The 15,773-nt window shown below is 54.9% G+C and overlaps 1 protein-coding gene across 1 annotated transcript in view; it reads right to left on the bottom strand.

Moving 5' to 3' along the window:
* Nucleotides 1–14,189, bottom strand: part of EFCC1 (EF-hand and coiled-coil domain containing 1) — a 41,947-nt gene extending 27,758 nt beyond the window's left edge. The window contains exons 1-2 of the mRNA XM_025448484.3: nt 13,043–14,189; nt 11,306–11,589 (exon numbers count right to left, since the gene is read on the bottom strand). Coding sequence (XP_025304269.1) covers nt 11,306–11,589; nt 13,043–13,774 — 1,016 coding nt within the window. The 5' untranslated portion in view covers nt 13,775–14,189. The remainder of the gene's footprint in view (nt 1–11,305; nt 11,590–13,042) is intronic.
* Between the last annotated feature and the right edge of the window lie 1,584 nt (nt 14,190–15,773).

Here is a 15,773-nt window from a genome sequence, read left to right on the forward strand (position 1 = left end):
TATACCACCCATAACTTGAGGCCAGGCGATGTCAGGATCCTGATTCTAGCACCTCCAGGCCCCCACCCAGGCACTGGCCTCTTCTTCCAATATTTCCTTGTGGATAAGCAGTACATTTTTATGCTAATGGGAGCACAGTAGATGAGTGGAACCATCCACACGTACCAGGACCTCTGACTTTCTGGAACACCACTACCCTACCCTACACTACACTACCCAACACATTTCTTTTCTTTTTTTTTTTTTTAATTTTTATTTATTTATGATAGTCACAGAGAGAGAGAGAGAGGCAGAGACATAGGCAGAGGGAGAAGCAGGCTCCATGCACCGGGAGCCCGACGTGGGATTCGATCCCGGGTCTCCAGGATCGCGCCCTGGGCCAAAGGCAGGCGCCAAACCGCTGCGCTACCCAGGGATCCCTACCCAACACATTTCTAAAAAACATCCAGCATCTGGCTCTGAGGCCCAAACATCCGCTTTTTCATTTTCCCTTTGCTTGGTGCCATGCTACAGCCTTTATACTTCTTTGGATTTTTCACTTCCATAAAGGAAGTTCCCAGGCTGGAAGTTGGCTGTTTTTGTCTGACCAGTGTCCTTCTGTCCTTCCGTCTCCTGGTAACAGCACCCATGCTGCTTTGAGGAGCTGCCCCGCCCCCTCTCTCCTAGACTGCGGGGTGGAGCGTGGCTCTGGCCCTGGGGCATGGAGTGTCCCAGCCCCTTGGCCTCAGGAATCCTAGCCCTGGATCTATCACCTGGGCTGGGTCAGTCTTCCCTGGGACTTCATCCCCAGGTGCTGGAAAGCAGTAGATTGGGTCATTGAGTTTGAAAAGTGGTGCATCTGAGGTCACTGTGGCCATATTCCCCACCGTGTGCAGCACAAGTGAGTAAAACCAAGCAGCGACAAGCAGAGGTACAGGACACATGGAGTGTGCTGGCGGCAGGGGGCTTTCAGTCTGCTCCAGAGTGTGGAGCAGATGCATGAATGCTCCCCACAGGTGAGAAGGCCCCCCATACGACAGGGCCAACTGATGACAATGACATTCATGAGTGCTAAGTATGTGCTGGGCACAATCTGAAGTGCTTTTTATATCCTGTTTAATTCTTACCTCTTGATGTAGGCACTAAAATTAGCCCCATTTTCCAGATAAGGAAACTGAGGCACAAACAGGTGGAGTCAGAGTTTCCCAAAGAGCATGAAGGCACCAAAGAAAATAGACAGTGGGGCAGCCCCGGTGGCTCAGCGGTTTAGTGCTACCTTCAGTCCAGGGCCTGATTCTGGAGACCTTGGATCGAGTCCCACATCAGGCTCCCTGCATGGAGCCTGCTTCTCCCTCTGCCTGTGTCTCTGCTTCCCTCTCTCTGTGTCTCTCATGAATAAATAAAATCTTAAAAAAAAAAAAAAAAAGAAAATAGACAGTGTATAGACTTAAACAGCAAGGTGGGTCATGGCCAAATGGAACTGGCCTGGCACCCCAGGCCACCCTGAGTCCTGTGCGGCTGCCTCTGACCCGGGGACCCAGGTCCACTTGAAACCCATCTGCATGCCTCAGGCCACCCACCTGTCTTGGAACTGGACAAGCTGGAATTTGAGAGCTGGGGGATCTCAGAGCCTATCCCCTAATCGAACCACAAAGACACAGGAACAAGAGTGTTCCGAACTACCTAAGGGAAGTAGCACAGACAGCCCTCCACTCCAGGACCCTTGAGACCTGTGCCCTGTCCTACCAGGTGACTTTGGGCAGATCACTATCCCTCTCTGGGCTCCAGCTTCCTCTCTGAAGGACTCATTTCCTGCATGCATTGGCTTGTGCAATCAAGGTCCCTCTCCCTGGTAGGGGCACAAAGCCCCAGACCCTGGGCTGTCACCCAAAAGTGTGGGCTCAGCTCTGTTCTCAGATAAATCTGGCTGGGGGCATGCATTTGAATGAAGGCCGACTTCTCTGGGAGGTACTATTGATTAAAGAACTCCACAGATCCTCTGCCCTACTGTCTCCATTCTTTTTTTTTTTTTTTTTTAAAGATTTATTTATTTATTAATTCAGAGAGAGTGAAGAGAGAGGCAGAGACACAGGCAGAGGGAGAAGCAGGCTCCATGCAGGAAGCCTGATATGGGACTCGATCCTGGATCTCCAGGATCACACCCCGGGCTGCAGGCAGCGTTAAACTGCTGCGCCACCGGGGCTGCCCCACTGTCTCCATTCTTGAGACTAAAAAGGCCTCACTCATTCTCTGGGCCCCCTTGCCCCTCTCTGTGACCCTGCTCTGGCCGTGGTGTTCAGGTAGACATCCACTAGTGGTTTCTGGGCCGGCTTTGCTTTTCTGGATAGAAAAGAACAGATGTTCCCCTTCTTTCTGCCTTCAATAGGGTTGCCGAGGCCACGTGTCTAAAGAACATTGCAAAGACTCATTAGAGCCACTCCCGGACTTCTGGTTAGGTGTGGACAAGGAGCCCCAGGGTATTCAAACCACTGTCAGGTGAGTTCTCGGTAGCTTGCAGCTGAAACATCCCTAATGGATAAATCCATCACCAGGGACATCTTCCCAGCTGCCCACAGAATGTCATCCTCTCACAGCTGTGGGGTGACCCCCCATGTGCCATGTCTGGCCATTGGGTATTGCCTGTGGACGATGTAGCAAGAGGTGTCAGGGAGGTGGCATGAAACTGCACCTAAAACCTGAAATTTAGATCCAGGTGGTGTGGCTTGCTAAGGGCAGTTTTGCAAACTCAGGCTGCGATTTCAGAGTGATGCAGCTAGGTTCTGTGTCAGGACCCTGATGAATCAGGAGGAACGGTACTCACTGAACACCACCCACCCACCTTGGTCTGTGCCCGGGTACCCTTCGCTGAAATGGGTTCCTTGGAGTTTGTCACTGTAAACACGACCCATCTAAGATTCAGGGGACAGAATGCTCATTGCCTCTGACCTCTGAGGTCTGAACCCCCCTCATCTACTCCATGCTCTTCTCACATGTCCACGATATATTGGAGTGCTGTGTTGACACCAGATGTTAACACAGATGCGAAATCCAGATGTGTCTGCTCTACCCGGGTCCGGAACCCACCATGAGGTGAGAATATCAAGACCTGTTTTGGTCCCCTTGCGGGCTCCTCTACCCAGAGGAAAGTCCTTGTTGCCAACGCAGCACCATATCCAGCTCTGAAGTCCGTTTTGGCCTGCGAATCCTCAAGTGCTGTCCTTGCAGAAAGCTCTGTCGTGGAACAGAGAACAGCAGGCCCGCGGCTCCCCCCGGCTCCGGGCAAGGCCTCCAGGTATGGGGCTGGTGGTTCATCCCTTCTCAGGTGCTGGAGGCCAGGCCTTGTGTCTTCTCTCTCTGGACCCAGAAATAGCTTCCTCACCTGCCTCCTTGCCTCTCGCCGTCCCTCCTGCCTGATTTGTTGTCCTCCACACGCAGCCACGGGTCTCCGTGAAGCTCCAGTCTGATTACTTCACTCCTCACTAGGGCCCTTCTCTGTCTTCCTCGTTGTCTGGGGTAAAGGCATCATGTTCAGCCTGGTGTTCAGGGTCCTTCACCCCCGCCTGCTTTCCAGTTTCCTCTCCCGTCACTTTCCACTTCAAACCCTCCACAACAGTAAGCCTCCCTGTTCCCAGGAGGCACCAGGGCCTTCACGTCTCTAAGCCTTTGTATTCACTGCAACCTGCATTTGCAATGCCTGAGAAAACTCCTACTCATCCTTCAACACCCAGCCTGGATGATGACATTCCTTCAAGAGCTGCCCTGACCCCTTGCCAGTCAATCAGGCTTGTCTATACTCTGCAGCTTTGTTAGCATCCTGTCTACAATCAGCTGAGACTGTCCATTGTTTCCTGGTGGTCTCCACAGACAGAAGGTTCTCTAGCGGCCAGGCTGTTAATATTAACAATACTGACCACCACCACCATTACTATTGATGGGGGGGTTACTGTGATGAAGGATTAATAATAATAATAATAATAATAATAATAAATAATTTATCATATTTATTAAGCATTTTCTCAGTGCTAAGCACTATTCAAGGTGCTTTATACATGTTAGCATTCTGAATCTTCAAATAGCCTAGGAAGCAGATATTATTATTCGTTGTCTATATTCTCATCATCCCATTTTGCAGATGAAGAAACCGAGGCTCATGAAATGAGAATGACTTGCTGTGGGTCCCACTCCCAGAGCTGCACTTCCAGCTATAGCACCCTACAGCTTCCCATGTCTTCCAGCATATTTACACCAAGACCCAGAGGAACAGAACCCCACGCCTACTTTGTGAATGAGGAGACTGGGGCTCCCAGAGAGAAAGGGAAGGGCTCAGAGTCCCACAGGAGAGATGTGGAAAGGCTGGGATTCAGACCCACTCAGGCTGGGCCCCTGAGCTTGCCCCCGCCCCGGCCCCGCCCCCCCCAAGCTCTCCGTGGAGGGTCTCAGGCCGCAGCGTGCAGCAGGTGCCTGACCAGGACTGCCCCTTGGCGAGCCCCGGGGTATTGTCCCTGAGAGAAAGGCCTCAGTTCCCACCAGCGGCCGCCCACACACCTGCTCCCAAGGCTAATGGAATCCGTGACCAGACGCCTCCCAGCTCCAGATGGTACCCCGAGCCCCACTGCCCCGCCTCTGCCTGTCTGCATCCTTCCCTCCCCCACCTGCTGACTTTGCCTGCTCCTCCCCCCAAGGTCAGGCTGGGCTGCTACAAGGGGCAGAAGAAAGGAGGTGGCCCTCCAATGGCCTCATCTTTGTGTCCCCTCCATGGTGGCCTGGCCGGCCAAATGAGCTGTTCTCCGGCCCGCCCCCTCCCCCACCAGGCCTTTTCATCTTCCCTCCCAGACAACAATGTCTCAGAGGCCAGGCCGAGGCCCCTCCTCCCTGTTTCAGCTGAGCTGGGGTTTTTTCAGGTCTACTTGTCTGTGAGTTTGAGCCCAGCCCCTGCCCAGTGGTGCAGGTCCCTGGCTGCCTGCCCAGGTGTTCTGAAGGCCCAGATGCCCCTCAGCACAGAGCCAGGGCAGGCGGGGCAGGCAGATGGCCGAGACACCAGGGCTTCAAGAGAAGATGGAGATGCCCACAGACCCCAGGTCATCCCAGTCAACGGCAGCTCCCCCAGGAGCACCACGGCCCTTGAAGCAGATCTGTCCACTGGACCACTCACGCAGGGCTCACCTTGTGCTGGGGTCCCATGTGCGCCCCCTCACTTCTCATCAAGACACGTTTGGGATCAGCATCCAACCACATGCTTGTGCATCCATTCATTTGCCTCTTACTATGAGCCCTGGGTGGGTGCTGGCCTAAAGAAATGCCAACATGGGCTACCTTGGTGAGGGTGCAGAGTACCCCTGACCACCCCCAAAGCATTCAGGAACTGGGAAAAGCTGACTTTGAGATAAGCCAGTTCTGCATCTCACCAGGCTTCCTCCTGGGGCTCCACCGTCCAGGGAGTCTCCAGTTGCCCAGGTGGCCTGTTTTTCAAGACAAGAAAGGGGATTTGGGCCACAAGCTCCAGCGAGAGGCAAAGGCAGGGGATATGTGGTGTTTAACGCACATGGGATATGCTCCTTCTTGATTCTCCTATGAGGAGCTCAGTCCCAGAGTTCGATGGGGCTGGCAGTGGTTCCAGCAGTGGGAATGTGACTAAGGTTTAGCCAATCAGAACATCAAATTGTCTTGGCCCCCACGATGGGTTTAGGGGTGAACATGTTTCCAAGTTGGTTCCATAATTTCCAGTTCCAGGACTTCAGTGGGATGGCTCAGACGAGAGATGATCTTTCTACTGGACTTGGAGCTTTGAAGAGGTAAGCCCCCCAAAGGCTACCAGGGGAGAGAACTTGTCTGAGAGTGAAGCAGTGCTTCTATATTCTGGTGACATTGTTTGAGTACCTGGATCCAGCCACACCTGAAGCCAGATGCCTACACTTTCCAAGGAGCCACTTCCTTTTTTAACCCAAGTCAGTAAGAGTCAGGCTTGCAGGAGAGATGCTAATAGGAATAAAGAGAAAACAGAGAAGAGAAAGGTGCAGAGTGGCTGGGTGTAGACTGGGAGAAGTAACAACAAAACACCCTCATTAGATGTGGGGTTAAATGACATTTTATGAATCATGACGTCAAATACTCCTATAAAACCATCATTGCAATGTAATCTGTACCCTTCCTCGCAAATCATCTGTAAGGTCTACTGTGCTCAAAAATGTGTTAGAAGGAGGCATTATTTTGTGGGATTTGAAGAAGAAGCTGAGTCTGTTGTCTGAGATGAGGTGGTGTGACCAGCCATGGGAAGCAGGAGCCCAGAGGCTGATGTGGCTGTGATGGAACAGGTAATCCTTCCTGGCAGACTGGGCTGGGTCAGGTGAGTGCCTGGGTTTTTGTCTGGTTTCAAGAGGCCTGAAGAGCTCTTTGATTCCTGGAATACTTCTGTATGATCTGGGACTAATAAGTGAGCATCCCCAATTGCTTAAATATTTAGTGTCCATTCCCTTAGGTTTTTGGCTAGGATGATGCATCGAGGTGCTAAGGGAGGTTCCCTTTCCATGTACAAATATGTGGAAGTACTAGATAAAATATAACCATTTAAAAGAATACAGAGCCAAGGTCAAGAACAAGAAGGAGAGACCTCCAGCTTGCACGGGGTGCAGGAGATGGAATTGAAATGCCCATGGAGGGGTTGGGACTGAGGTTCTAATGCCCAATAGGGACAAGCACTGAAGACCTTGCCTGGTGAGTTCATACAAGGAGGCTCCTACATGAAGCCAGGAGACCTCCAGGGGTTGTCTCATCCATGAACAGAGGTGAGAACTAAACCCCACTGACTGTCCTTGGGGTAGTGTCCCCAGATATAGAGCTCAATTTCTCCCAAACTGTATAGTTAAGAAACTTTAAGCTTAGCAATGAAATTAAACACTGCCCCAGGCTGTCTCAAATGAATAAATAAAATCTTTTCAAAAAGGGTAATGGGGGCACCTGGATGGCTCAGATGGTTAAGCACCTGCCTTCAGCTCAGTCTGTGATCTCTGGGTCCTGGGATCAAGCCCCATGTCTGCTCTCGGCTTGGCAGGAGTCTGCTTCTACCTTCTCCTGCTGCCTCTCCCCCTGCTCATGCTTTCTCTCTCTCTGTGTCTCTCTGTCTCAAATGAAAAAAAAAATCTTGAAAAAAAAACCAAACTGGCTCAGAATCAGGCCCTTGTAGAGGCAGATGGGGAACAGCTCTAAAGGGAACTCCACATCCCCGGTGATGGGTGGATTCTCCAGGATCATGGCTTCATTCAAAGATGGGCTCACAGCTGACAATCACAGAGCACACCCAGAATTGTCATCATCACAGAAAGAGCAGAGATAAAATACCAGGGAAAGATTGGATGTTGCAGCAATTCCAAAGAGACTAGAAAAGAAGGGTGTTTAAATGAGAAAGAGACGAAGGACTGGATAGAACTCACAACACAAGGATGGAGAGGGAGGAAAAAGTGTATGTGGTTTTGAAAAAGAAGTAAATGGAAGTCCAGGAAATGGGCAATGGAGTCACTGAGGTATCATTTTAGGGCAGCAGCAGAGTGGGGAGGCTCATCAGAATGCTCAAACAGCCACGTTTTGGTTAGGAGACCACCCCCCAAGGCTCTATATCCTCATTTGAAAACCGGCAGCATAATACCAACCTCCACACGTTATGAGAAGATCAGAGTGGGTCCGTTTCTGACACTGCCGGAAAAGTGTGGGTCGGGTCATTCATTCTAACCAGATGGCTTCAAGCTGTCAGTCCCAGGAGGGATTTCAGCCATTGCACTCTTCCCCGCCCCCAAGAAACATCTGCAGAGTACCTGGAGGGATTCCAGAGTGATGTCACTTAACAGGGCTGATGGGGCTCTAGCCTTTGGGGTGTGGTGCCTCTTCCACCTAGAGGTACCTGCTCCTCTAGACTGCGGGTCCAATGGGTCTGACCACAGAGGGAGGTGGTTCAGCTCAACAAGCAGGGGACATCTAACTTCCTGACGCTTATCACACAAAAGCAGAGGTAACATTGTAGCCCACAGCCCCTCTCCAGGCCATGAAGTGTCCTGCAGGTGTTTCTGGGGTGGGAGAGTCCAGCAGGACTTGTGGGTATTGCCAGGCTGGCCTGGGGCATGTGGCTTTGGCCTGTTTGGGGGCTGGCGTCTGAATCCTGGCTTGTCACTTGCTGTGCCACACCAGCAAGTTGCTTCCTCTCCAGCCTTGGTTTTCTCATTTATGAAGTGCAGATAATAATTCCTTTCTCTTGGGCCAGTTACAGGGCTCATTTGAGCAAATGTGGGGAGAGTGTCTGGCATCATGCCTGGTACACAGGTGATGCTCAGTATCACCTTGGCTGTTCTATGCTCTCCCCTTTCCTTTCTTCAAAGGAGAGCTTTGTAGCAAGTCAGCTCACAAATTCTGCCCATAGAAAACATGCAGAGGAGGTCTGCCTCCTGGGGCTGGGCACGGTTTAGGGGGCATATCTTTTTTTAAAGATTTTATTTATTTATTCATGAGAGACACACAGAGAGAGGCAGAGACACAGGCAGAGGGAGAAGCAGGCTCCATGCAGGGAACCTGATGTGGGACTCGATCCCGGGACTCCAGGATCACACCCTGGGCCGAAGGCAGGCGCCAAACTGCTGAGCCACACAGGGATCCCAAGGGGGCATATTTTTATAGGGGCAGGGTAACAAGTGACAGAGCCATTTCCTAATCACTGTGACCTTCACACGATGTCACTCATTCCCTGGCCCTCAGTTTCCTCATTCCCTGGGCATCTTCTTGGAACCTCTGCAACATCTGCTCCTCTTTTTTTTTTTTTTTTTTTTTAATTTTATTTATTTATTCATGAAGGACACACAGAGAGGCAGAGACGCAGGCAGAGGAAGAAGCAGGGCCCGATGTGGGGCTCGATCCCAGGACTCCGGGATCATGCCCGAGCCAAAGGCAGACGCTCAACCGCTGAGCCACCCAGGTGTCTGCTCCTCTTTTCCTCACCAAGAGAACCCAATTTTGTTTGGGGCATCAATATGGCCAGCTTCTCCTGTAGATAGGAGCAGCCACATGACATGGTTCTGGCCCAGAAGATGGAGGTGCAAGTTCTGGTAGGGTGAGGGTATCTCTCCCTGAACACGAAGGCAAGGCTCACTTGAAAAAAATCCTCTCCACCCTCAACCTTGCCTGTCCTTATGCCTGAACAGCAGACATGAGGCCTGGAGGTGGGGCAGCCATCCTGTAACTGTGTGTCAACAAAAAAAGGTAAAATGCAAAGAAAGAAAGAACACAAGCTGTAGGGGCAGGACAACCTTTTTTCCACTTTTTGACTGGGTGGCTTTGGGTATGTCACTTCAGTTTTCAGAGCCTCACTCCCCACAGCCTGTAAAATGGTGATAACACCTTTACCTTGCACAATTCTTGTGAGGATTAAATAGTGCCATGGTGCAATCCACCTTTTCTACTGTAAAGGGCTACCCTGATGTTCATGGTGGCTCTTACATCATGCTGTAGAGGACAGTTACTTTAGGGTAAAACAAAAGAAGAGAGACCCTTTATTTCTCCTCTTGGAGAAAGTTCCAAGGTTGGACACGGGCCCCAAGCCAACCAGCCCTACTTTTGAGCCGATCAGCTATGCAAACAGGAAGTGCCTATCCAAACATTTGGAGCTGCAGGAGGCTGGCCCAGAGTGGGTCTCCTCATGGAGGTCTCTCTCCACATTGTCCCTTCTTATCCCCCAGCTGTGAGCACCTCAGAATTAAGGAGGAAGTCCCTCCTCTAAGGGGCTAGACTCAAAGCCTCCCCTTCTGATTGCCCTGCCCACCAGTCTGGGCCAGACCACGTTCCTTCCTGGCTGGAGGATGACTACAGCCCCTCCACTGTCTCTTGCTCTTCCCCCTCCTCCCATCTTTTTGTCACAACTGTAGCCAGGGTAAGGTTCTTTGAAATGCAAATCTGTTCCTGTCACCCTCTGGCTGAAGGCTTCCATGCTCTTTTTTTTTTTTTTTTAAGACTTTATTTATTTATTCATGAGAGACACAGAGAGAGCGAGAGCGAGAGCGAGAGAGAAAGGCAGAGACACGGGCAGAGGGAGAAGCAGGCTCCATGCAGGGAGCCCGATGTGGGACTCCATCCTGGGACTCCAGGATCACACCCGGGCTGCAGGCAGCGTTAAACCGCTGCGCCACCGGGGTTGCCCTCCATGCTCTCTTTGAGGGGAAGATTGAAGTCCCTGACACAACCTTCCAGGCCCTGGATGGCCTGGCCTCTGCTTGCCTCTCTAGTTCTCCTCCTCCAGCCAGTCCGGCCTTCTTTAGTTTCTGGAACATGCTGAGGTGCCTTCTGTCTCAAGGCTTTGCCCCTAGTGTTCCCATTTTTCTAGAACACTCTCGCCTTTTCCTTTCCTCTTCTCCCTGTCCCATCTTGCCAAGTAATATATCCTATTCTCAGCTCTCAGCTCAATATCACTTCAGGTGCTGGCTGAAGCAAGCACGACAAAGGTCCTGCATTCATCCAGCCTGCTGCCATACAGCTGGTCCCAGGATGATCTCATATAGCTTAGTAGTGGCTACTCCCGGCAGAGATTTCAGGTTGCCTGGTTCCCAGTCCCATCCCTGCTACCTGGCATAGCCTCTGGATGGAGGTGGTGCCCAGTAAATGTAGGAGACAGGCATGCAGGCATGCCTTGTGCTTCCAAATAGAGAGGGAGCTGTTTACAGAGCACCTACTGTGTGCCAGACAGGACCTCGCTGCCTCTTCACAACCGTTCTGGCAGGCAGGGACTCCAGTCTGTGCTCTACAAAAGGGGAAATAGGAGCTCCAAGAGGGGCCGTGACTTGCCCCCAAGGTCACACATCTGGTAGAGGCCCTGCTAGGACTCGAGACGGTCCCACGCCCTGCTTCCTGCCCCGTTGGCGCTATCACCAGGGATCAGTGTACATCTGCTTCCCCATCTGTAGAATGGGGATGAGGCGGTACCCACCCCACAGCGAGGACTCAGTAGGCCACTCAAGGGCTTAGCTCAGAGCCTGGCACACCTTAAATGCTCAGCAACTGTTAGCTATCATCATCATCATCACTGTGTCGGTCAAAGAATAAATATATCTTCTTGCGACCCACGAAGGGGCAAGTGGAAAGCCCTTGTGGGGGAACAGGCACATGAACGGATGGGTGGGTGGAGAGCAAGTGAATGAGAGGGTGCATGGCTGAAGAATCAGGAAGCGCGGAGTGAGTGGGGAACACGAGAGCGAGCGCGTGTGCTGGGGGACGCACACCTGAGGTCTGGGAGACCCGGAGCCGACTTGCGGCCCTGCACCCCCCGCCCCCGCCGCCCCCCGCCGCCGCCCCCGCTCACCTGTACCGCCGCAGCTCGCCCTCCAGCCGCCGCACCCAGCGCTGCAGCCCCGGCACCTGTCGCGCCAGCACCTCGAGCTCGCGCACGCGGCCCAAGCTGCGCCGCACCGCCTCCCGGGCCTCCTCCGCGCGCCGCCGCACCTCGGCCTGGCCCTGCCGCAGCCTTTGCGCGCGGGCCTCGGCCACCGCCAGGGCGCCCCGCGCCTGCCGCAGCTCCCGCGCCGCCGCCTCGGGCCCGCCGCGCCCCGCCTCCAGCGCGCCCGCCTGGCTCTTCCAGAGGCCGACCTGCGGGGACAGTGCCGCAGGGGCCGCGGTGAGCGCCGGCACGCCCCCGGGCCCGCGCCCCCGGACCACCACGGTGCACGTCTACTGCGCGCACCGGCTCCCAGGCTTGTCCCAACTCCTTCAATCCTCGCGCCAGGCCAGGTGAGGCGGGAGCTCTGATTACTTACACCCCCTTTTTCCTAGGTGAGGGAAACTGAGCCACAGGGCCTATATTCTCAACTCTGCGTGGTACCAGAAATTCCGGGACTTCACGACTCTTCTCTGCTGTCTCCTGCATTGGTAGCACTCAACCTTCTGGGCTCCTCGGATCCCTAGACTCGAGGATCAATCTAAGTGTCTCAAAAAGGCGTCTTTGGGCCTCTCCAGGGCCTAGTCAATAGACTGTTCTCAAGGGTGGGGTGTTTCTCTCCTTTACTGCTGTGTCCCCGACGCCTAAACCAGGTCTGGCACACAGTAGGTGCTCAGTAAACACCTGGAGAATGAATGATCCTGGCCCGTCTTACTCCGCACCGTGGGAGTCAGTTCCCACTCCCACCCTTTGCTTCCCCGTGTTCCTAGGCCGCCGGCCCTTGTCTGTCCATAGCCATGGCCCCTGACAGCAGCCCCTTGCCACCCTTGCGCACTCGGCAGCCTTCCCTCTGCCACTCAGGGCTGGTGACTGGGTAATGTGCAGAGCCCCACGAAGACAAGTCAGCTCCCTCCTGGCCTACGGTCCCTTGGGGCAGTAGCCGTTCTTTTCCTCCTCCCAGCCTCATCACCCTTGGCACGCGGCCCAGCACAGTGCCGAAGTGTTTGTTGAGGGAATCCCAGACGCTTGGGCTGGGTCCATATCTCACACAGCGCTTTCTTCTCAACATCCCAGAGGTGTGGCCCCCACTGGTGTTCGGTGGCCAGCGACTGCCTGATGAACAGTAACACTATCTGTTTAGCACCTGGCCCTGGCCCTGACGGAGGCCTATAAATATTTGCTAAAATGACCCAATGAGTTGCCAGTCTACCCCATTAGGCAGGCAGGAGGCTCTTTAAGAGTAGGGACAGGGCCTATGTCACCCCTGACCTTCTAACCCACACTCCACCCCCCCCCCCAGCCTGGCACCACAGAGAGCTCCAGATGCCTGCTGAATGACTGAATGCGCGAGGCGGCCCAGGTTTCCTGGGAGAGTTCAAGTACTGGGTTAGAGGAGGCCGGAGGAGCTAGTGAGGGCGGGGGCATGGCGTGGGATGGCGATCCGGGTGGGACCGGGTGGGACCGGAGGTGGAACGGTGAGGAGAGGGAGGGGGTCTGGGGCGGGCTGAATGCAGTGGGGTGGGATGAGGCAGGGCGCAAGTGAGCTGAAGCGGGCTGGCGCTGCCCTGCCTCCCGCTTCCACTGCTCGGCCCAGTCGGGGCTGCTCCCACGGCCGCCCCGCCGCCGCTTCCAGTCCCGCCGCCCCCCCTCGGCGCGGGCGCGCACCTGCAGCGCTAGGCAGCGCGCGTCACTGCTCTGCAGCGCGGCTCGCAGGTCCTCCACCAGCTCGCGCAGGCTGCTGTTCTCCTCCTCCAACCGCGCCAAGCGCTCGCCGCCCCGCCCGCCGTCGGGGCCGCCGTCGGGGCCGCCGTCCGGGCCGCCCTCCGGGCCGGGCGAGCGGGGCGGCCGGCGGCGGCGGCGCGGGCGGCGCAGGCGGATCTGCGTCTCGATGTGCTCGCTGAGCGCGCCGCGGGGCAGCCGGGGGCCCTCGCGGGTCCCGAAGTAGCCGCAGAGGCGCGCGTGGAACTGGCGGAAGGTGAGCTCGGGCGGCTCCGCGCGCAGCGCCAGGCGCGCCTCCTCTGCGGCGTCCTCGTCCCCGGCGGCGGCTGCCCCGGCGGCCGCGTCCCCGTGGCTCGCGTCTCGGGCGGCCGCATCCCCGGAGGCCTCCCCGGCGGCGGCGGCCCCGTCGGCGCGCAGCCCCAGCACGGCGCAGAGAGCGCGGAAGTCGGCGCGGGGCAGGCGGCCGGCGCCGCGGCAGTCCAGGTGGTGGAAGACCTCCTGCAGGTACTGGTCCAGGCCGGTGGCCAGCACCACGATCTCGTTCTCCACGCCGCGGTCCAGCCCGTAGTGGTGCGCCAGGGCGCTCAGCAGCCACTGCGTGCGCCGCGCGGGCCGGCGGTACGGGTCGCCCGCCGCGCCCTCCCCGCCGGCCTCCCGGCCCGGGCCGCTGGGCTCCATCGCCGCGCGCCGCCGCTCGGGTCCCTCCGCCCCGCCACTTCCAGGGGCGGCCCCAGAGTTCCCGAAAGGAGGGGCTTAGCGGTCGCGGTCGGGTTGGGGCGGCGCAGAGGGCCGCGTCCAGCCGCTGTTTGCGCGGGTTAGTTAGGAGGGAGTCGGGGTGGGGGGCCAGGTGCCTCTCGGCGCGTTTCTCCGGGTGCCCCCCGCCCCGCGCTCTTCGCCCCTCATCACTCCCGGGGCCTTCCTGGCGTCTCCATCTCCTTCCCCCTCCAGGCTCTGTCGGCTTTCGACTCCCGACTCCCGCAGCTTCTGTCCACCCGCCTAGCGCTGGGAGTTGGCCCGGGGACGCGCGAGGCGTGGGCGCAGGAGGGCAGCCGGGGAGGGACGGGACGGTGGCTGCCGGGTCCTGTTGCTGGGGGCGTGTCCCAAGCCCACGTGTCACCCCCCCCCCCAGCGCCTTTCCGGGGGAGCCCCGCGGGCTGGCTCTCGCCGCCCCCTCCTCGTGCAGGTGCGGGGAAGCGCCTCTCCCCTCAGGTCGGACACCGAGCTCCCAAGCTCACAGGTCGCTGCACCGTAGATAGTGCAGAGGCTCACGCGGTGACCAGAGCAGAGACACAGGGTTGGAGAAGTCAGAGGGCTGCTTGAGGGACTCTCGCTGGTAAGAAGTCGATCTGAAACAGACCCTTGCTCCCTAAGTTCTGTGTGTGTTTGGTGAGGCGTGGGGGGTGGGGGAGGCAGGGATAAAAAAGTGATGGTTTTACAGCCCTTACAGGTGTGCCTGTGGCCGTGAGTTGGCCACGTGACCTGGGTTCCTCCCAGAGCTGGGGCTATGCTAACAGGTTGTTTGGCCAACATTTTCTCTGGTGCCTTACAACACATTTCTGAAAGGTGACAGAAAAAAACCACCTTCTCAGGGGAGACCTAGGCTGTTTTTCCTTTCTCTTTCACAAGAGAGATGTCATGCACCTGTTACCCGCTCTGGGACCCGTTATCTGGCCGTGTTGGAGCAAGAGGCAGACTATTCAACTGTCCTTGGCTGTCAAGTCAGAGCCAGAATCCAGCCTTCTCTATGATTCTAGAAATCTAAATGTTTGAAAAGGCAGTAAAAATCTGTTTCCTGTGCTGCAGTATCCCAGAATCAGCACTTTGTTTGCAAATTTCTCCTCATTCTTGAAGATTTTGCCCAAGGGAAGGAGTTAGATGCTTCTCCCCAGCCATTTTGGACTTTTTTTTTTTTTTAATTACAAAAGTAATAGCATCTTGACCAAAAGTTTTACATCAATTCTACTTCTTGGCTCCTACCTTAGACACGTGCACAGGATATTCACTGCATCATTGTTTATGATATTGAGAAACTAGAGACAACCTGGTACTCATCAGTGCTTCAGCCAGGATGAATCACCATAAAAGGATGAGTGAAAAAAGCAAGTTGCAGTGTAGTATGTACAATATTATGACTTCAGTAGCAATAACAACAAAACCACACCAAACAGTATTAAATATTTTTATAATGACATGTGTATATAACTGTGTAGAATAAAATTGGAACGGGGGTGCCTGGAGGGCTCAGTTGGATAAATGTCTGCCTTTGGCTCAGGTCATAGTCTCAGGGTCCTGGGATCGAGCCCCGCATCAGGTTCCCTGCTCAGTGGGGAGCCTGCTTCTCCCTCTGCCTCCACCATCTTGAAAAAAGACGGAAGGATTCAAAACCGATGTAGTGGTTATTTCGGAGGATCAAAGATGTTTAGCCTTTGCTGTAACATTTCCCTTTTTGACAAGGCAATCACTTTTTTTCCTTCTTTTGAGGGAAGACACACTTTATTTACCATTTACATAGCATAAAATTCACCCACTGAAGGGTGTTAAGTAAATGCTTTTAGTACGTTTGTAGAATCTAGACCCATCACAATCTAACTTCAGAAAATTCTCATCATCCATTTCCCAAAAACCCTTGTACTCCTTAGCTCATTTTCGACTTCACCCTGCACCCCTAACCTCCCTC

The sequence above is a fragment of the Canis lupus genome, chromosome 20 (assembly GCF_003254725.2).
Source record: "Canis lupus dingo isolate Sandy chromosome 20, ASM325472v2, whole genome shotgun sequence".
In the NCBI taxonomy this organism is placed as follows: Eukaryota; Metazoa; Chordata; class Mammalia; order Carnivora; family Canidae; genus Canis; species Canis lupus.